This window comes from Henckelia pumila, unplaced genomic scaffold (genome assembly GCF_033568475.1).
Source record: "Henckelia pumila isolate YLH828 unplaced genomic scaffold, ASM3356847v2 CTG_170, whole genome shotgun sequence".
Classification (NCBI taxonomy): Eukaryota; Viridiplantae; Streptophyta; class Magnoliopsida; order Lamiales; family Gesneriaceae; genus Henckelia; species Henckelia pumila.
Window position 1 is genome coordinate 478106 of NW_027331771.1, and position 21983 is coordinate 500088.

A 21983-nucleotide genomic window follows, 5' to 3' on the forward strand; every position below is an offset into this window, starting at 1 on the left:
GTGAAATATTGTGTTTTACTTCGTTAATTTCTTTTATCACCGAAGTAAAATGAAATCTTCTACTTCGCTTATGAATGAAAATACTGAAGCCATAGAATAACTTTTACTTCATCAATTTCATTAACAGACGAAGTGATATAATATCTTTTACTTCGTTAATTTCCTATATTACCGTAGTAAAATGCATTCTTCTACTTCGTTTATTAATGAAATTGCCGAAGTAATAAAATTTGTTTTACTTCGTTATTTTGATTAATATACGAAGTAGAATATAATAATTTACTTCCATATTTTTCGATTACTAAAATTTCCGAAGCAATAGAATACATATGACTATAGCATTCATTCCAAAACGACGAACATCCATAAATCCACAAATATATTAACCAAAATAACCCGAAAATATGCATGTATCTACAAGTATTTTCAAAAAACTAAAATTGTATCAACAGAGACAAAAAAAAGTATTATCCCAACGTGCACGACACATTTAATCACCTACATAGGAGTAGACGAATTCACTCCATTCACTTCTAACTTCATCAAATTGATCTTGGCTGTAATATTGGTTCTTGATAGATCCTGCAAACTGAAATGTAAAAAAAGATAGATCAATGTCAATAGGAAACTCATCATCTTCTCCAACCGTGGATTTTCTCATTCAACCATCTCCTATTGGCATAAAGCTTTTGAGATGATAATGCGAGTAGAAACATATTGTTTTGGCCTACAATGATAAACAATAAACTTGATGAAGTACATGGGATAACGCCTGCATACAAAGATACCAAGGACAATTTCAAGGGGACAATTTCGAGGAGTCAACCGGATTCAGAAAATTAAGAAATTAATTAGGTGGTACCAGAAGCTTGCATTAATGGAACCAACTATTGGTAACCACTTCTTTTCTTTTCTTTTCCCAACACTTAAAAATTAGTCAAACGATTCATTAACTAAAAAAATAAAATTCCGATTCTTCTCATCAGATCTCTTCGATATGATTCCAGATACTCGATCAAATGCTCTTCGCCTAATTCACTTAGCAGACGCTGCAACCAGCTGAAAACTCTTCAAACAAATCTCCGATCGTTCGTCGGTTAAATCGGATGCGTATTAGAGAAATGACATTCTGATCTTCAGGAGATCACGTAGAAGGAATCGAGCACTTGCGATCTATATATGGATTATAAAGAGAAAAATGAACCTAAAATGAAAGAAAACTTACGAGGTAGATTGGTGAACAGAGCTTCGTTGGTTGCGATGGAGACCGACACTTGCTAGCTGAACATGAAAGGAACTAACTTCTGCTCTGACCTTCTCAACTCCTGCTCTGACCTGACTAATCAATGCCATCTCAACTCCTGCTCTCGCCTTCATCATCAGATACATATTCGTAAGCGTGATAAAGTTATAACTTCTAATTGTACACAAAAGGAAGATCAATAAACTCATATTTCACCTAAATTACATTCCCACAACACGGCTGATTACATTCCCACCAAGGAGGAAAAAAGGAAGACATAACTCGACCACCTACATGAGATTATCAGAACAATACATAAGAGATAAACTTTTAGTGTTTCAACAGCATGATAAATTTGGCTACAAACTTTCAGTGTTTCAACAGCTTGAATGTATAATGAAATGGAATGTTTTACATAATAAATTTAGATAGCAAAAAATAGTGAGTACTACCAAAGGGACTTGAAATTTGTATGCACAAGAGAAATAAAATACAATCGACTAAATTGATCTTGGGATGTATCCTTATGAATCCTCTGTTTATTTTGCGCCAACTACTATCACTTTCATTAAAACAAATGAATCAAAATCTAACTCAGCATATACTTGAGTCCAAAAGAACTCATTTCGAGTTTCGAGCCAAGTTTCGAACGAGCTCAAATTATTGAAATTGGAACACATCAGCAACATCCAAGCAATATGTTAAGACAAAATCATAGAAGTCATTGGTGAGTTGAATGAGGATTTAAATAGGCAACTAACTAATCCATAAGATGACGAAATCTCAGACTAAATGGGAAAGTGAAGCAAAAAATGGGCATATCTCTCTAAATAGGCATATGAAGCAGTTCGTTTTTTACCTGAAAGTTACAACTTCAAAAAATTCAGTATCAATCTGGCACGACAGCGAAATACATATCACATTTCACATCTAAGCACAGTATGATATAGAGGAATTGACAGATCATAGTGAAATTAGCTAATAATAAGTAATCTTACGCACCCCACTTTCCTCTTTTAATTCTCTTACAGCTCCCAAATGGATTTCATCTAACTGAAATGTTAGAAACACAGAGCATAAAACATTATAAACAACTGAAAACATGCCATATGATGCAAATCGCAATACCTCAGGTTTGACATCATTTTGGATCTTCAATATATTATCTATCATCCTAATCTATAGGATAAATACATGTATGCAAGAAATCATTAGTACTATCTAACTACATCATATTTATTTTATTCATATTCAATAAACTCTGCACTCAACTCAGAAACAAATTTAAATTCAATATTTCTTTTGTCGGGCTGCTGCACCTCTTCATAGAAATGGACACTTTCCCCAGCCAAACAGCTACATAGATAGAACATAACTCAGTCGTATGTCAATAGAAGAAACAATATGTACTTTAACAGAGGACTTCTAAGCACCTATCGGCAAATTCCATGAAAGATTGATGAAATCTTTGGTTCAAAAGAAACTTATCCAAAGGTTCGTTTTGATCCACCAATTGAGTTGGTTCTCTCTGACATAGAACAAGATACTTACTCGAGCATTAGATATGTTAATCTTCTTGTGCTTCAGACCAACTTTTAGTCCCAATTCTCCAGGCAAGCAGGAAAAACCCTGTAAAATTACACAAGTAAGACAGAAGCACAGTTGCATAGAGATAGCTGCCTGTCAATCGCCATGTTTCTACATCAGTCATCACAAAAACTAATCAGGGTTACCTTAAAAATTTGTTTTATATATGCATTCTCGGGAGGCTTGGAGACATAATCCATAACTCATTGTTAGATGAACCAAGGTTATTCAAGCAAATAAGATAGTCATTTCACGCAACCTTTGGTCCAAACTCCGTAGCCACTAAAAAATATAAGTGTCAAATCAAAATCTGGCAAAACACGCGGCATACGAGTGTGAAGGATAGTAAGACTTTTGTGAAGAAAAGGTAAATTTTGAGTTCCATTGTAGTTATAAGGTCCTCCAGATTTCAGTACAAAGTGTAAATTATACCTTCCTCTTGTCTTAGTATTTTTATACAAAGCTGAAAATAACCTAGCTATTTCTAGAAGTGCCAAAATTCCACTTCCATTGCTATCACTTCCAACGGATAATGCCTGTAAGCATTGAGATGGCATAAGGCCATATATTATAAAAAAAACAAAAAATAAAAGAAAGGTAAATGTTCAGTAAGAAATAATTAACTGGAGCAGCTCCAAATGTGTCATATGATGCCACTACAACAATAGTTGGAAGTTGATTGGAATCGCAGTAAGCTCTCAAGACTTGTAGCCATCCCTGACTTACCACAAAATCCAAACGATTGAAATAATTTTATTTACACAGTTTGAATATCAGTGGAACTAATGCTGCAATAACTCTCCCACATTTAGGACTTACATTGACATGGGGGTAGGAGGATTGATGGCTCAACCCATGAACCCTCCTCAATTTGGAGGTGCGGTGCTACATCAATCAACAGATCATTGGCACCACAATGAGAAATTGAAACAACAGAATGCAGCATACATCAAATTTAATCACATTGGAATTTAGAAGCAGGCACTCGGTATAATATAAAAGGTACAGGCCTATAGCTAGACCTGATCAATATTTGTGATTGTGGGAAAGGTAACTTTCTTGGGTTCTGCTCCAGCGAAAAGAAGTTTTACCTGACATTTTAAATCAGATTTCCATTATGACAAGGTTATTTCATTATTGACTTTGACAACCCTTATTAGTTTTAAAAGACACAAGTAACATCAAAAACGTTCAACATGATTAGGAGAATTGCTATGTTAATGTGATGCCAACATATAAAGTTGCAAAAACCATGAAAGCGGTTATCACCCTTTAAAAAATTCAAAATATAAGAAACAAATGGTATTGACAAAGATACAAAGAAAATAGTCAAATACCCAATATTATTAAACAAATAGCGAGCAATAACAGTACCAGAGTCTCAAAATTAGTTTACCAATTAATAAGGAGATGGCACATGATGGGGCAACTATCAACATCTGGGAATAGTTATCGAAGACTTTGTAGCTTTACAAACATTAATAATAAGCTAGAAACCGAGATTGCGGATTTACTATTGCTGCACCATGGAACCCTGAGGCCACAAAGCGTAACTAGAGAAGTACCAGTTCGAAGATTGCCGTTTGGAACTTGGAAAATCTAGTATTAATGCATGGCACTGATAAAGGAATGATTTCACCACAGCTAAAATAGTTGTATGAAACCAAGGATAAAGAACGATAGATCCAAATATCTAGCCGCTTTACATATATTTCTATTTAGTTGATATTTTATGCAATCTTTTATGACATCTAAAAATTTACTGAAAGTCCCAAGCAACTCTTAAATTACAAGTTGTAGATCATTTAAAAACTTATTTTGGATCATTCTGATCAATTAAACAACGAATCTATTAGGATATATAATACATGGATAAGAGATAAAAACTCGGAATATAACAGAAGCACGGGTATAAAAACTTGAGCATTATCTATAGAAACATGCCTGAGTATAAAAAGAATACTACCAACCCTCCCCAACAACCACATTGTTTGTGGACACACTTGGCTAAAGTGATTTTATGTTAGAAAATTTCTCTAAATAATGCGTCGAGTTTTTCGACTAACCCTCCTGTTGTGGCAGTTGCCAGCTGACCAGTAGCATCATTCTTCTTCACATCAACTAGCACAACATTGACATACTCATCCTCAAATCCAAATACATTGAATACTGAAACATTTGATAATACCATCACATAGCAAACAAGATTTTTAATTAATTGGATAATATTTAGGATTAATAGATTGTTGAGATTTCCTGCGACCCACAAAATTCAGAACAACATTATGAAATGCAGAATAAGATGTACCATAACTAAGCTGAAACTATATTTTATTTCTCACTTCAACAGAGTATCAAGTTAATCAAGATATGTTTTGTTCACCAAATTACAATCAAATTTTCAAATAAGCAAGAAAGGAAATCCATACAATAAATAAACTTGGCAGGTTCAAAATAAGTTTAATCCATTCAATTAGCAAAGGAAAGTTCCAGTCTCAAAATAAAAGAGAGAAATCCTTATGAAAGTGGCGTAAATTTCTCTAAAACTCGTCGAGGCACAACAATTAAAAATTCCTATAAAAATAACTCAAAATGCCATAGAAAAACTTGAATTTAAAGATCGAACAATATTCTACAAACACAATAAACTTTCTGATTAAAAACTTACTTCAACTGGGACTCTTGTGGCTTGAATGTCATGAGCACGCATAGGAAGTGAATTTTTCATTCACACGCTCAAATAATAATTTAATTATGGGAAATCAAATTATTTGCTTAAGTGCAGTAGATTAAATTTCATAAGATTTTACATACTTAAAAACATAATTATAGTTTTTTTTAGTACAACATAATTATAGTTGCAAGCATTAGAACTCATATTTATTTATAAATTTATACATATTACCTACAGAAATACACACTCGCATCTGCTCCATCTTGCTTGAATCTTGATCTAAAACTATGCAAGCCAATTTTCAGGAGAAACAAAAATTAACACAAATTCACCAACACAGACACTTACCCACAAACCTTTACACATTGTTGCACTCAATTATAACGAGAAATGCTCATAACATAAAAGAACAAGGATATGATAGTCTTGACAGGATTATACTTGTAATGAACCGGGGACGCAGGGCACGCCAAATGATAGATCTGATCCACCTCCAGCAAAATGGGTTCAACCACATCATGCCTAATCAACTCGAACCTCAGATTCCAAAAAAAATGAACGATATTCTCCTTTCTCCGAGTAAAAAAGTTGTATATCACTATCACATCATCCCCTCTAGCAATCATCAAAGCAGTGGCTGAAAAACACATCGGAAAACCCAGAAAGTGGCGTAAATTTCTCTGAAACTCAAACCCAAGACACTTACAACCATAAAACACCAAAATCAACCGAGAAACTGATGGAAAACAACAAATAACTCCGACAACCAAAATGTAAAGTCGCGAATTACCTTATGAAATGGGTACCGATAGATAAGTTGCGACGAGATCTTACCGAATATGTAGTCAGTTGAACATTTCCGTCGAATAGGCGGCAAAAATCCGACGAGGAAGGTGGCGGAAAGGGTTTGAGGAGTTGGGGGAAAGGAAATCGGGTTTCGTGAGAAAGAAGAGAGAAAGAAAATGAGAGACGAGAGATCGGTTCAATTTTTTACTTCACAAATTATGAATTAAAATTTCTATTTAATCTTTTTTACTTCATTAAATAAATATTGGCGAAGTAAAATGATACTTAAATTTAAGAACGAAGCCCGTGTTTTTTAACATATGAAGTGTAAAATAGTATTTTACTTCACCAATTCAATAACCAAAGTAGATTATTATATATTACTTCATCATTAGGTATTAGCGAAGTAATTTATAGCGAAGTCTATTAAGAAAATTCTACTAGTGGATGGAGATGAGTATCCGAAATTGTATTTGAAGTGGGAGAAAAGGGTATAGAGTGTTATAAGGTCATGATATTTCCGAAGCTAAGAAGGTTAAACTTGTTGTAAAAGGGTTTACCGACTATGCTTGCACTTGGTGGGATCGATTGGAGGAGAATAGTGAAAGACTTGGAATGAGTTTTATTTCTACATGGGATGAGATGAAAAGAGCTATGCAGAAACGTTTTGCTCCTAATCACTATGAGAGGAAAAGTGGAGTTCCAATGCATGATTATCAAGGTACATCTAAACTTTCAAATTTTAGTACTTGTGATATTAAATTCTTATGGTGTCATAAAAAGGGTGAGAATGATATGAGACAATTTTTTAAGGATTTTATGATGAAAGTGTTTGATTCTCAAGTAGCGGATCAATGACAATGCTTACAAATTGGACTTTTCAGGTGAGTATAATGTAAGTACTACTTTTAATGTTTTTGACTTGTCTTTGTTTGATGTAGGTGATGATCAAGATTTGAGGACAAATCATTTTAAAGAAGGGGAGGATGATAAAATCATGGATGGCTCACGTTTGGATCACGTTGCTGAGGAAGCTAAGGACCCATTGGAAATGCCATGAGGACCAATTACGAGAGGACGGGGCAAAAAATTTAAGTAAGCACTTCAATCATTGATGATGATTTATCAAGAAGGAATTGGAATGCTTGAAGATCACTTTGGGACATGTTATAATCTTATTGAGTTCAAAAAAGATCAAGAAAGAGAATAAAATATTGAAGAAAATACTATAACACAAAGCTGGGTTCGAAGATCCTGCAAGCTGGGCATACATATCCGCGCGCCTGCGCTCTGTTCTGCGAAACTCATGCGCGCCCGCGCTAACGAGTGAAATTTTTACGAAAATAGTGCGAACACCATGCACGCCCACGTCCGTGCCATGCACAGACCTATGTCACGAGTCTGTTTTGGGTCCGGGCCAGGTCTGGACGTGGGTCTGGGCCTTGGTTCGGGCCTGGTTCTTGGCTGGTCCGATGTTGGTCCGAAACCGACCTTATTTCCTTAGTCTTCTTGCACTCTAGTCATGTTAAAATGCTCTCCAATTTGATTCTCATGGATCCAAAATCCTTCAAATGTTGGTGGCAATTCATGAGACGATTCTTGATACATTACGACTCTTTGACGCGTCGCTTTGAACTTCTTGCCTTGGCTTTTTGATTTAGGACTTTCCAGCAACTCTATCACATTCATAGCATCCTTAGCATCTTGATCAATTCGTAGGCTTTTAAGATTTATATCAAACTCCCCTTCTTCAAAAAGATTTGTCCTCAAATCTTGCTCCTTACCTACAAAAACCAAACAAGATTTAGTAACCTTAAAAATATTCTCCACATGCCCTAGTGTACCTTGCACACTCTTAACCATTTCAAAATTCACGAAATTCTTCATGTTTAAACTAGAAACCTCATAACCATTAACACACATAATCTTGATTAAAATTCCATTAAGCATTATAAAAATCAAGTTCCTCCCCTTCTTAGACCTAGTTAACCCCAACACAAAATTCATAGTTAAGTACAACCATTGTTTCTAGGAATAAGGAACAATTCACATATAATATGCCACTCACAACTCCACTCGATATATCTCTTAATGTGTAACCATAACAAATATTCATCCATTACACTCATTCTTTTAGATCTCTCAAAATTACACTTCAATCTCAAGACACATACCCTTTCATCAAGTAAATCATGCAATGACGAACAAATGGAGAAAAACTTATTTTTTTTAAACAAATACTTGCTCACATAAAATTTATCATGAACAATGAACCAGTATTTTTCAAACACATCCTCAAAATCATTAACTCATTCATGCAATTGATTAACATTTTCAAACCTTAAGAACCATGTAACCAAAGAAGATAAGAACTCATATTGTAAGGCCCGAAAATATTAAATAATTAATTACGGGATTTGAGATTTAAATTTCGAATATGAGAAAATATTAATTTGAGAATTTATGTCAAGAAGAACGTTCCATTCCATTGGGGCGAGGAGCAAGAGAAGTCCTTTAATATTATCAAGAAAAAATTAATTAATGCTCCTTTACTTGTATTGCCTGATTTTTCTAATACTTTTGAAATTGAATGTGATGCATCCGGTGTAGGGATTGGAGGTGTCTTGATGCAAGGAGAGCAACTGTAACGTCCCAAAATTTATTTCCGAATTGAAACGAACCAAACTCCAAGGAATTTTTTTTAAAATATTACATATATGCATCTATAATTAAAATAAATTTTCATAAAATTTAATGCATAATAAAAATCGATTGCATCTTAAAAGTTTAAAAACTCGAACAGGTTAAAATCCATGCAAACGACTATAATCTCAAAAGTATGCAAACTAATGAAAAATAGTAAACATGTGCGGAAAATAGCTCAATACATAAAATATCTCATCATAAACTAAATCAACTGAAACTTGAGCTGGCGAAGGTCACGGGTGTGCTAGCTCGCCACTGATGCACAGATGTCTTCACCACAGTCGGGACCACAACCTCCTGAATAACATAAAACTCACCTGCACATTAGTTAGATCTAGTGAGCCTAAAGGCCCAGCATGCTTTACCTTTAATAACGAGTACTACTAAATAAAACCACATGCAAGCACATAACGTATATAAAAATAACATGAGGATTGTAATGCATGCATGATCGTAAAATTGTATGCATAAACTGCATCGTAATCTAAATCATAACATAATACGTATCATAATACGTAACATAAGTATTGGCATGTCATAAACATAAAAATCATTTTCTGTGGGTCATATCAGTGAAGTGTAACCTAATTCGATTGATCAATCTAAATCCATCGTACGTGGTGGCGGCCTGTGGGGTGTACCCCTAACGCCCTATGCCACTTCACCCAACCTTTGGGGATCCATAGGATCATAATCGTAGTGAAAAGGTCATCGGGCCCGGTATCCCGACCACCAGTCCCGTGTTTGTCACAAATCACTTCAACTTACCAAAAATATTTTTTTTACATGTCTGTTATCTCATCATAAAATAAATGCATGAATCATGAACTTGTTGGAAAAACTGGAGGTCAGATCAATCACGATTGATACCCGGTGCAGCGGAAGTTAAAAATTTTTATCATGGAACAATTCCATGGTGTGGGTATCAACCATTCAACGATTAAATTATTGTGTGTGTAAAATTCAAATAACAATTAATTAAATTTTACCTTCAATCTCGCAACGAGATTACTGGACACCAACAGATTTTATCTGCTCTTGTTGTCTCTCCCTGGAACCGATGAACTCCTTCAATCAGGTCCACGAACAGAGGTTTAATTCCTCTGATAGATTGCACTAGAAAATCTATCAGAAGTTTTCTGCGAAGAGAATAAACGAATCTGATTCGTTATTCCTTACTGCGATTCAAAATCACAGACCGGAAAATCTCGGGCAGAGTATGGGGAGGGTTCGGCCGAAACAATCTTTGAGAGGAACTAGGGTTTTCGATTTTTGCTCTCAAAAATTATGACCTGTTGTGTGTAATTTCTGTACTGAAATAACTTATTTATAATGCAGGCCACTAACACCTTAGGGCCCATTAGTCATAAGCTGGGGCCCGACAAGCAAAGCCCGCTCGTTCAGAAATTAATATAAAATTCATCGTGACTCCGATTGATGAACTGATTTCACCAATGTGCACAGAAACCATTTCTGCACATTTTAAAGTCAAAATAAATTTTCCTGAATCCGAATTCAGTGGTTTCCAAAAATGTCCATCCCTATGTCATTTTAGGAAATCCTACTCCCTTACTCTTATTTAAGAAGTCCAACTCCTTAGTTCATTAAATTTAACTCTTTAAATTTAACTATCTCAACGGGGATTAAAACTCCATTACACTATGTGACCCTCAATGGTTCAGGGATACAGCTAGCCGTGGGCTCACAACTCCTTGTGACTCGGAACAACACTTTCCGACTTGCCCAACGAATCAAGGTAAAGCGCCTAGCAACATCGCCCCATGATTCCCTAGGTATCACTGATAGTGCCTACAAGAACCAGTAGATTTTGGTTAGCGTACAGTACGGTCCCTTCATCCATATATCCCGATCGAATCAACAACCATTGGTATATCGAGAGTCGCTCAAGATTCGATAACTATGCAATACATCTTGAAGATCAAATTAGTGACATCGCATGTGCTACTAAGAAACCATTTCTTAAATCACATCAATTACTCTGGCCAGAGATTTATCACACTAATATCTCCTCAGATCGCATAGGATATCCACACTCGCAAGTATGTGGTGAATCCTTGACAACAATGCATTGACTCCTATATGTGTCGTAACTGTACCCAATCTCGACACCTGATGACCCCCATAGAGTCGGTAAACGAGTCAAAGCACAGCACTAGCATATAGAGTCTCCATGATGTTTCAAGTCGTAAGGACTAATGGTGTACAACCAAAACCGCGGACATCCACTCGATAAGTGATAACCACTTGGAAAGTCCGGATAGGGTAGTTCGATTATTCATCCTATGAATATCCATTTGCATGCTTCGAACATCTCCATGTTCCCTACCAATGAAACGTGGTACTCTGCATCGCAAATGCTAGTCTCAAACTCGAGCGATCCTTATCCTTATTATCGGACGGCTCAATCGACTAGGAACGGTTTTTAGAATATACAGTGACTATAAGATGTATTTCATGATAGACATCTCCATGTTCTACCACATCTTACATACACTATAGTATATTCAAGGTCTTTATCAAAACAACAATAGTATATCACAATATAACAATATGAAGTAATATAAAGTCATTGCCATAAAAGTGTAAATAATATTAAACAAAAGATTGTTTATACAAAGAGTCATCAAAGCCCATAGCCACACAGTTGGCTCACTGGGCACCCACTCTTACAGAACTTAGAAATATCATTTTTTTAAAATTTTGCCCGTAAATATATATTTAATTCATTTTTCATAATAAAAATCATACTTATATGAAAATATACATATACATCAATTAAATATATATTTACGGACTATTTTGTTTGCCACTGGGTAGTTCGAGTTGCTGCGCCTTAACTAAAGCCCATAAACTTAGACTGACTCATTAACATTTATACTGGCCCAAAAATACTTAGACTAGCTCAATCACACTTTAAATGACCCAATCAGACTTAGATTGGCACAATAGTACTTAGTCCAACCAAATAATTAAACAAATTAGGCTCATTAACAAATATATCTCAATTATTAAATTAAACCTCCAATAAATATCTTAAGCCCAATAAGCTTGACTCAATAACTAAATCAATTCATTCAAGTCCAAATAACACTTTATCCCAAATAAACAACTAAGCCCAATAAATAAATTAAACTCAATAAATATTTTACACCCAATAACTAAATTAACCCAATGAACATCTTGGGCCCAATAACAAAATTGACCAAATGAATAAACTAAACACTTATATTCTTAAATAAATTACCCGGCCCAACATAAAAGAATCCGAAACCAAACCATAACATATGACCCTAATACACTTTACCCGACCCGGACCACCCACTCGTCCGAGACCTGCCTGAGCTGCCCGCTAGATAGAACACTCTTACAACCATCCAACTGTTCACCTAGTAGAAACTACTTCAAGACATCTTAAACCAAGACCCAAAGGGACCTAACCCAACCATCAACTAGTGAACAACAACTAAGACCCAGCCATGACAGAAAAATCATCCACAATACATAAAAACGCGAATGATGCATGAGTTAAAATTTGAGTTACCATATCCACATACAAATGCAATAACACAATTTTATAATCAAAACAGTGAATATACTGGTCTAAATGGTGTGAGAAAGGAAGGGTATAACATGCCTTTGCGTTTAAAACGCACGAAAAACCTATACAGTTGCGGTTGCGCATATCGGGACTCGAAAATCTCATAATTATCCAATTCTGGATCAAATCTCTAATCTGCTGATTTCTGGCTCTAATTATCCTCAACGGGCTTCCGATCTGCGAAAAATCATATGATGGTCAAAAGTCAACCCTGGTCAACTCTGGTCAAACTTTGACAAAAAATTATCGAACTTTATTGCGCTCTCACCGCTTAACGATTTAGAATCACGACTCAAAACTTGGATATTCGGATCTATCACGTCGAGACGATAAAAAATGGTTAAATCACCGAAGGTCGCCGAAAAATCGAAGAAGACGGCAGCGACGCGGCGGTCCGGCGGGGGCGATGCAAAACTTCTCCAAAAATTATGAAAATTTCCAGGATTGTAGAACTCGACGAGACGATTCCAACGCACTAGGCCACGACCGGAATGGATCATCGAGGCGGCCGAAATCTGGAAATTTCAATCCGGTTAGCCGGAATTCTTCAAGCTTCGATCTACACTATAAACGCCGAAATAAGCTACCAAAAGCTAGGGAAATGTTCTACGCATCTCATAGAATCGTTTAACATCTTTAAAAGCAAAAAAAACGAGCTCGAATCGCGCTTTTTCAGACGAAGAAGATGATGAATAGTACCTTCGCCAAACTCGTCTGTTCATCGTCAATTTCCCGGCGATCCAACCTTGGATTTTTGATTTCTTTATACCAATAGATTTGTCTTGATCTTGGCTACAATCTGACCATTCGGATGTTCGATCGGAGCTTCGGTGAACGGTTGGCAACAACATCTTTCCGACGTGCTATAGTAATGCCAAAAAAATTGGAAATTTTGGGCCAAATTCTGACATCTGTGTTTTATTGAGTGTGCTTCAGTGTGTGTTTTACGATCTATATCAAATCAAAAATTTTTTGATCCAAACTAATTTGTTTGATATCCAACTGGTAAAATTAGTCTCTATTCTGATATTTTTTTGGTTCACCCACCCAACCTTATAAGCCCCATTTTTCGAAATTGTTGACTTTGACCAGTTAATTAGACTTATAATTTTTCAAATTAATTATTGAGTCTCACTTAGACCATAACCAGTCAACAAAGACTTTTACCAGTCAACTTGGTCAAATATTCTTCTAAATTAAATTATCTGTCATAAATAATTATTTTTATTTCCATTATCTCAATAATTATCTCAAAATTCCAATATTATCAGATATTCAGAAATAGTCAAACTCATTGACTAATTGTCACGTGTATTTTGTAAATACACTCTATAACTCATTTGACACTAATAATTATTTTTTCCAACTCAATAATTATTTTAATTGCCAATTAATTCGGAAATAAATTTTGGGACGTTACAGCGACTGTTGCATATTTCAATGAGAAGTTTAGTGGGGCATCTTTGAATTATCCTACATACGAAAAGGAGTTTTATGCGCTGGTGAGGGTACTTGAGACATGGAAACACTAATTGAGGCCAAAGGAGTTCGTGATTCATAAGGATCATGAATCTTTGAAGCATCTCAAATGACAACAAAAGTTGAACAAGAGACATGCCAAATGGGTAGAGTTTGTGGAAACTTTTCCCTAAGTTATCAAGTACAAGCAAGGGAAGGAAAACGTGGTAGCGGATGCTCTATCACGAAGGTACGTGCTTTTATGTACTTTAGATTCCAAATTTTTAGTATTTGAGTATGTGAAAGATTGTATGCTAATGATCTTGAATTTAGTGAGATTTGTGCGCCTTTTTTGCATGGTCCAAAGAATAAATTTTTCATGCATAATGGATAGTTGTTTAAGGAGGATAAGTTATGTGTTCCAAAATCGTCCATTTGTGAATTACTTATTAGGGAATCACATGGTGGTGGTTTGATGAGATATTTTAGTGTGGCTAAAACTTATGAGATTTTTCATTAACATTTCTATTGGCCTCACATGAGGCATGATGTTGAAAATATTTGTGAGAGATATGTGACTTGTAAAAAGGCTAAGTCTAAGCAACAACCACATGGATTGTATACTCTACTTTCCGTTCCTAGTGAACCATGGGTAGACATTTCTATGGATTTTGTTTAGGACTATCAATGTCTAAGAAGAGGAGGGATTCAATTTTTGTTGTGGTTGATAGGTTTTCTAAAATGGATCATTTAATTGCGTGACATAAATCTGACGATGCTTCTCATGTAGCGAATTAATTAAAGGCGAGCTGGGATCGGGTCCAGCCCCCTCATCGCTCGCTCGAGCGAGCCCAACCTGCGCTCGAGCGAGCTGAGCTCTGTCCGAACGTCCGAAAATCTACTTTTGCTGTTAAAAAAATAAGGATTGAGAATATACTTCCAACTATAACACATCAATATGCATAAGAACATGATTAAGACATGATATATATACAAGAACTATCTTGGACAAGATGTTCAACAACTTTATTCATCTATATCTTCACAAGGTTTCTACAAATGCACAATTTTAGATCCATCTATTTGTTGGAAAAACGTGTTCAGATCAATTAAGAATTGATAACCGGAGCAGCGGAAGTTTAAAAATTTTATTTTTATATATGGAACGATTCCATATCATGGGTAACAAAAATTTATGATTAAATTATGCAAGTAAAAATAAAATCACAATTAAATTTTTACCTCTTCAAGCAACGGCTTGATTATGGACACCAACAGAATTTAATCTGCTCTTCTTGTATATCCCGGGAACCGATGGCTTCACGATCAATCTCCGGAATAAGGTCCATGAACAGAAAACAGAAACCCTCTGATTGATTGTACTAGAAATCAATCAGATGTTTATCGATGAGAATAAACAGATTTGATCTGTTAATTTAGAAAGTGATTTTTTTGAAAAATCACAGACCGAATTTTCTCAAAAGGGAGAAGGGAATTTTTGAAAAATCCCTTAGAAATTTTTATGTAGTGTTCGAAAATTGCAAGGAGGAATTAGTGAGAATTTCGAACCCTACATATGTATATATAAATAATTTCTAGACTAGATTAAGTTATAATTATGTTAGGACTCTAACTCCTTAGGGCCCATAATCCTTAACTTAAGCCCAACAAGCCAAGCCCGTTATTATAGAAATTAATATAAAATTCATCATGAATCCGATTGATAAACCAATTTCACCAATGGGCACAGAAACCATTTCTGCACCTTTTAAAGTCAAGATAATTTTTCTGAATCCGAATTCAGTGATTTCCAAAAATGTCCATCCCTATGTCATTTTAGGAAATTCCACTCCTTTTTAGTTAAGAAGTCCAACTTCTCTTTCATTAAATTTAACTCTTTAAATTTAACTATCTCAACGGGGTTTAGTAATCCATTACTTGTGTGACCCTCCTTGTGGTAAGAGCGTCTAGCAACGAATCATGGTAAGAGCGTCTAGCAACATCGCCCCATGATTCCCTAGGTATCACTGATAGTGCCTGCAAGAACAAGTAGATTTTGGTTAGCGTACAGTACGGTCCCTTCATCCATATATCCCGATCGAATCAAAAACCATTGGTGAATCGAGAGTCGTTCGAGATTCGACAACTATGCATTACATCTTGGAGATCAAATAGTGACATCGCATGTGTTACTAGGAAAACCGAGTAACCTAAAACACATCATGTACTCTGTCCAGAGATTCGTCACACTAATATCTCCTCAGATCGCATAGGATATCCACACTCGCAAGTATGTGGTGAATCCTTGACAACAAAGCATCGACTCCTATATCTGTCATAACTGTACCCAATCCCGATACCTGTTGACCCCAATAGAGTTGGTAAACGAGTCAAAGTACAGTACTAGCATATAGAGTCTCAATGATGTTTCAAGTAGTAAGGACTAATGGTGTACAACCAAAACCGCAGACTTTATCCACTCGATAAGTGATAACCACTTGGAAAGTCCGAATAGGGTAGTTCGATCATTCATCATATGAATATCCATTTGCATGCTTTGAACATCTCCACGTCCATTACCAATGAAACGTGGTACTTGGCATCACAAATGCTAGTCTCAATTTCGAGCGATCCTTATCCTTATTAGCGGACGACTCAATTGACTAGGAACTGTTTAGAATATACAGTGACTATAAGATGTGTTTCATAATAGTGATCTCTCTTTATTCATTATCTCATCTTACTTACACTATAGTATATTCAAGGTCTTTATCAAAACATCAATAGTATATCACAATATAACAATATGAAGAATGACAAAGAAAATACCATTAATGAATGTAAATTATATTAAACAAAGATTGTTTATACATAGAGTCACAAAAGCCCTTAGCCACAAGTTGGCTAACCGGGCACCCACTCTTTCAATCTCCCACTTGCCCTAAAGCCAACTAGTCACACTATGCAATCCCATTGCTTCGCGATGTTTGTCAAACAATGGTCCTGGCAAGGGCTTAGTAAGTGGATCAGCGGTATTGTCTGTAGAGGCCACTCTCTCGACAGTGATGTCTCCTCTTTCCACAATCTCCCGGATGATGTGGTATTTCCTCAGTACGTGTTTGGATCTTTGATGAAACCTTGGTTCCTTTGCCTGAGCAACGGCACCAGTGCTGTCGCAGTATACCGAAAATGGACCAACAGCTTCAGGAATTACGCCCAACTCTTGGACGAAATTCCTCATCCAAACGGCCTCTTTAGCAGCAGCTGATGCTGCAATGTATTCTGCCTCAGTGGTGGAATCCGCTGTGGTGTCTTTCTTGGAACTCTTCCAAGAGACAGCACCGCCATTAAGCATGAATACAAATCCAGAGGTTGACTTTGAGTCATCCACGTCGCTTTGGAAGCTAGAGTCGGTATAGCCTTCCAATTTCAATTCTCTTCCTCCATAAACCATGAATATATTCTTAGTCCTTCTCAAGTACTTAAGAATATCCTTCACGGCTTTCCAATGCATCTGACCGGGGTTGGCCTGATATCTGCTCGTGACACTCAGAGCAAAGGCTACATCCGGTCTGGTAGATATCATCCCATACATAATACTACCTATGGCTGACGCATATGGTATGTGTGTCATTTTCTCTATCTCTTCGTCAGTCTTGGGACACATAGACTTGGATAGAGAAACTCCATGAAACATAGGTAGATGTCCTCTCTTGGACTCATCCATAGAAAACCTTTTCAATATGGTGTCGATGTAGGTTGCTTGAGTGAGTCCTATAATTCTCTTAGATATATCTCTATAGATCTGTATCCCTAGAATATAGGATGCCTCACCCAAATCCTTCATCGAAAATCTACCTGATAACCATATCTTTGTTGACTGCAACATCCCTACATCATTCCCAATGAGTAGGATGTCATCAACATAAAGCACTAAGAACATCACCGCATCCTTAACTACTTTCTTGTACACGCACGGTTCCTCCGGGTTTTTGATGAAACCAAAGTCCTTTATTGTTTCATCAAATTTCTGGTTCCAACTTCTTGATGCTTGTTTGAGACCATAAATTGATCTCTGAAGCTTGCATACCTTATGCTCGCTTCCCATGGATGTGAATCCCTCGGGCTGTATCATATAGATTTCTTCCTTAATGTTTCCATTAACAAATGCAGTCTTCACATCCATTTGTCATATCTCATAGTCATACGATGCTGCTATGACAATAAGGATTCTTATGGACTTGAACATTGCAACTGGTGAAAAGGTTTCATCATAGTCAACTCCTTGTCTTTGAGTATAACCTTTTGCTTCCAATCGTGCCTTGTATGTAAGTACCTTACCATCAGGCCCAAGTTTTCTCTTGTAGATCCATTTACACCCTATTGAAACAATTCCATCGGGAGGATCTACTAAAGACCAAACTTGGTTTGTATGCATCGAGTCTATTTCCGGCTGCATAGCTTCAAGCCATAAATTAGAATCCGCATCAGAAATTGCTTCCTTGAAGTTTCTTGGATTACATCCAATGTCGGGTTCACTTTGATCCCCTTCAAGAAGAAGACCATATCAAATAGGAGGTCTAGAAGTCCTCTCGGATCTCCTAGATATAGGCGTGTCCGTTGAAGGTTCTTGAGGTGTGTGGTCGTTATTTTGTATCTCGGGTTCTTCTCGAATTTCTTCGAGTTCCATCATCTTGCCCTTCTTATCTAATAAAAACTCCTTCTCCATGAAGGTGGCATTCCTCGAAACAAACACTTTTGTCTCATAAGGATGATAGAAATAATATCCGATTGAATTCTTCGGATATCCTACAAAATAACATAAGGTGGATCGACTATCCAACTTATCTCCTACTGTCTGCTTCATGCAAGCAGGACATCCCCAAATCCTTAAGTACGAATACTTAGGAGCTTTGCCATTCCATAACTCGTATGGAGTTTTATCTACTGCTTTAGTGTGGACATTGTTCAACAACAATACCGCCGTTTCAAGCGCATAACCCCAAAACGAAGGTGGGAGCTCAGTGAAGCTCATCATAGATCGAACCATGTCCAACAAAGTTCGATTGCGATGCTCCGAGACACCATTCAGCTGAGGTGTCATAGGAGGAGTCCACTGAGAGAGAATCCCATTCTCTTTTAGATAGCTCAAAAACTCGGTACTTAAGTATTCGCCACCTCGATCCGATCGAAGTGCTTTAATACTTCTACCTTGTTTGTTTTCTACTTCAGCCTTGAATTCTTTGAACTTTTCAAATGATTCAGACTTATATTTCATTAAATATAAATACCCATACCTCGAATAATCATTAGTAAAGGTAATGAAGTAGGTGTGTCCAATTTTAGTACCGATACTAAATGGTCCACAGACATCTGTATGGATCAAATCCAACAGGTTTGGACTACGCTCAGGCTTCCCTTTGAAAAGAGATTTAGTCATTTTTCCTTTTAGGCAGGACTCACAAGTAGGTAGAGAATTAATATCAGACATATCAAACATGCCCTCTCCCACTATCTTGTTCATCCTTCTTGAGGAAATATGACCTAGCCTAGCATGCCAAAGGTTTGCCGGGTTTTGACTATCGATTTTCCTTTTGTTTGTTGTTACCGGTTTATCAACATAATAAATTGGAACGTCTTTTAATTTTAAGTTATATAGATCATTTTTAAATTGTCCATTTCAAATCAAACATTCATTCTTGTAAATATTGCAAATCCCATTCGCAAATTTTCAAGAAATATCTTCTCTATCAAGAATAGAAAAAGAAATAATGTTTTAATGAAATCTTGGTAAAAATAAAAACATCTCTCTCAAAATATAGCTTAAAATTGTTTTTGCAAAATCAAACAAATGTTTCCCATAGATTTTGGATTCAACTCTGGAACCATTCCCGAGCCTTAACTGGGTCTCACCCATCCTAAGCTTACGACTTCTTGTCATCATTTGCAACTCATTGCAAATGTGAGATCTACATCTGGTATCCAATACCCAAGAAATATTATTAAGTGAAACATTTATAAAATATATCCTTTGTAGTTCGTAACTACTCGATATACATTCTTTGCAGTTGCGCTTCCAGTAGCCGGGTTTCTTGCAGTGATGGCAAACTTATTTAGACTTGTCCATCTTTGCATGTAACATTTGGCCTTGAGATCATGGTCCTACCATTTCTCTAGTTCGGCCAAACTTTCCGAAGTTACATCAGCCGGGGCTGTTTTCGGAGGAGCCTTTTCTAACACTTAAAAAATCTTTTCCGAGCTCAGGACATTCTTAACTTATGGAACCATTACGTATGGTTTGCGCCAGAAAGTTTGTTTTGTTCGAGAATTGAAACATGTGGATTACGAAAATTCATCATAATGATATACTGAGATGAAACAGACAATAATCGATGATTGTTTAATTAATTTACTACGACATAAAATATGGCGAGATTTAATTTTATGAATTTCACTCCCACTATTTTAACGATTTCACTACCCTCTAGTGAAAACAGGAAACTTGTTTCCTTAATGGGAACATGGAGTCCCATTGACAAACTATAGTCCCGAATAATATCAGCCAACCATAATTTTCAAAAGGTAGAGCCCAATTGCTTCCAAAGCAACCCCCATGTTTTTACCTCATGTCCAATAAGGGCCCAATAATATGACGTCGTTTAATGTGACATGTCAAGATGACCCATCAATATTAAGTTGTGATAGACGGTCGCCATGTGGATCCCCAATAATATGAGCCAATCCCATGGGAATTCCACCCAACTTACAACATGTGTCGATCCAATGTACAGCTTTCCGACAAACGGCCCCCCCCAATAATATGAACCGGACCGTGCCCGCGGGTAGCATCTCATACATTGATCGTTGATGGAAGGTAGGAATATTTAAACAATATTTAAATTCCCTTTTGTTTATCTTGATATCAATTTTAAATCATATTTAAAATGAGGGATTTTTAATTTTTTGAAAATTTGTCTCATCATGCAATTTATGTATGCTTGCAGGATTCATACAATTTAGTCTAAACATGCATACATCAATAATATCATATATTATTTAAGGATGATCGATCCCATTATCTAATCGACCCGTGGTTGCCAATCACGAGTCTAAGTCCAATCCTAGGTGATATGCAAGTATGCAATGCAATCCTATTACATTGAGCTTCCATTTACATTTCTTCGGTCTTTATCGTCTGCTGGACCCACCATTGTTCTTCAAATCTTTATCTCTCACTAAGTCTAACAAATTTACAATAAATTTCGATGACAAGTAGGGGATACATATTTAAGAGGTGGGAACGGGCCATAAACCAAGCCCACTTTTTATTACAAATGACAATTCAAATTGGGCTATAAACCAAGCCCATTAATAAAACCCAACAACAATAAAACCAAATGTAAATAACCTAACATACACCTACAAACTTGGTCATGGCGATCGATCATCCTTTTATCCAATAATTAATTCAATAATTAAATAATTGGATAACTTGCAATGACATCATATTTAAAAAGATAAAATCAAATTTTATCTTATCCTTTCATAAGATCATATCTTATCATCAATTGTACCAAAATAATTGATTTTATAAAATCTCATTTAACGGATAAAATTTATAAATTTTCCAAAAATTCAAATTTATCCAAAAATCAATTTTAAAAATTTCGGACTCGAACAATTCGATCCGATGCCTCGTGAACCAATCAAAAATAATTTTCGATCGGACCAAAAACTAGAATTTCAAAATTTCAAAATTTTAATTAAAAAATGAATTTTAATTTTCCCGGACAGCCCCCTCCTCCACGTGGGACAGGGCTGCCCACGTGGAGGTGGGCAGCTTTCGTCGCTGCCCTTGGGCAGCGATCAAATCGCTGCCACGGCGCTGCCCCGATGCCCCTGTTCCGTCA

General features: G+C 36.2%; 1 protein-coding gene across 22 annotated transcripts; it reads right to left on the reverse strand.

The window, feature by feature from the left end:
- Positions 1–361: 361 nt before the first annotated feature.
- On the reverse strand, positions 362–6490 carry LOC140870671 (uncharacterized). Of its 22 annotated transcripts, XR_012147519.1 has the most exons (11): positions 6339–6490; positions 5499–6141; positions 3853–3921; positions 3650–3715; positions 3455–3547; positions 2977–3366; positions 2795–2872; positions 2563–2599; positions 2246–2296; positions 2103–2137; positions 1324–1371 (listed from the first exon to the last, which is right to left on the reverse strand). XR_012147519.1 is itself a non-coding variant. In XM_073273058.1 (10 exons), the coding sequence occupies exons 2-10, from the start codon at positions 5764–5766 to the stop codon at positions 499–501; spliced, it is 645 nt and encodes a 214-aa protein (XP_073129159.1). In that variant the 5' UTR covers positions 5767–6141; positions 6339–6490; the 3' UTR covers positions 362–498. The 22 variants fall into 22 exon arrangements, 6 of the variants coding, with proteins under 6 accessions (XP_073129159.1, XP_073129157.1, XP_073129158.1 ...); XR_012147521.1 differs by lacking the exons at positions 2563–2599; positions 2977–3366 and adding an exon at positions 362–589 and having other exon boundaries at positions 1226–1371; XM_073273058.1 differs by lacking the exons at positions 2103–2137; positions 2563–2599; positions 2977–3366 and adding an exon at positions 362–589 and having other exon boundaries at positions 1226–1371; positions 5499–5518; positions 5736–6141.
- Positions 6491–21983: the final 15493 nt, after the last annotated feature.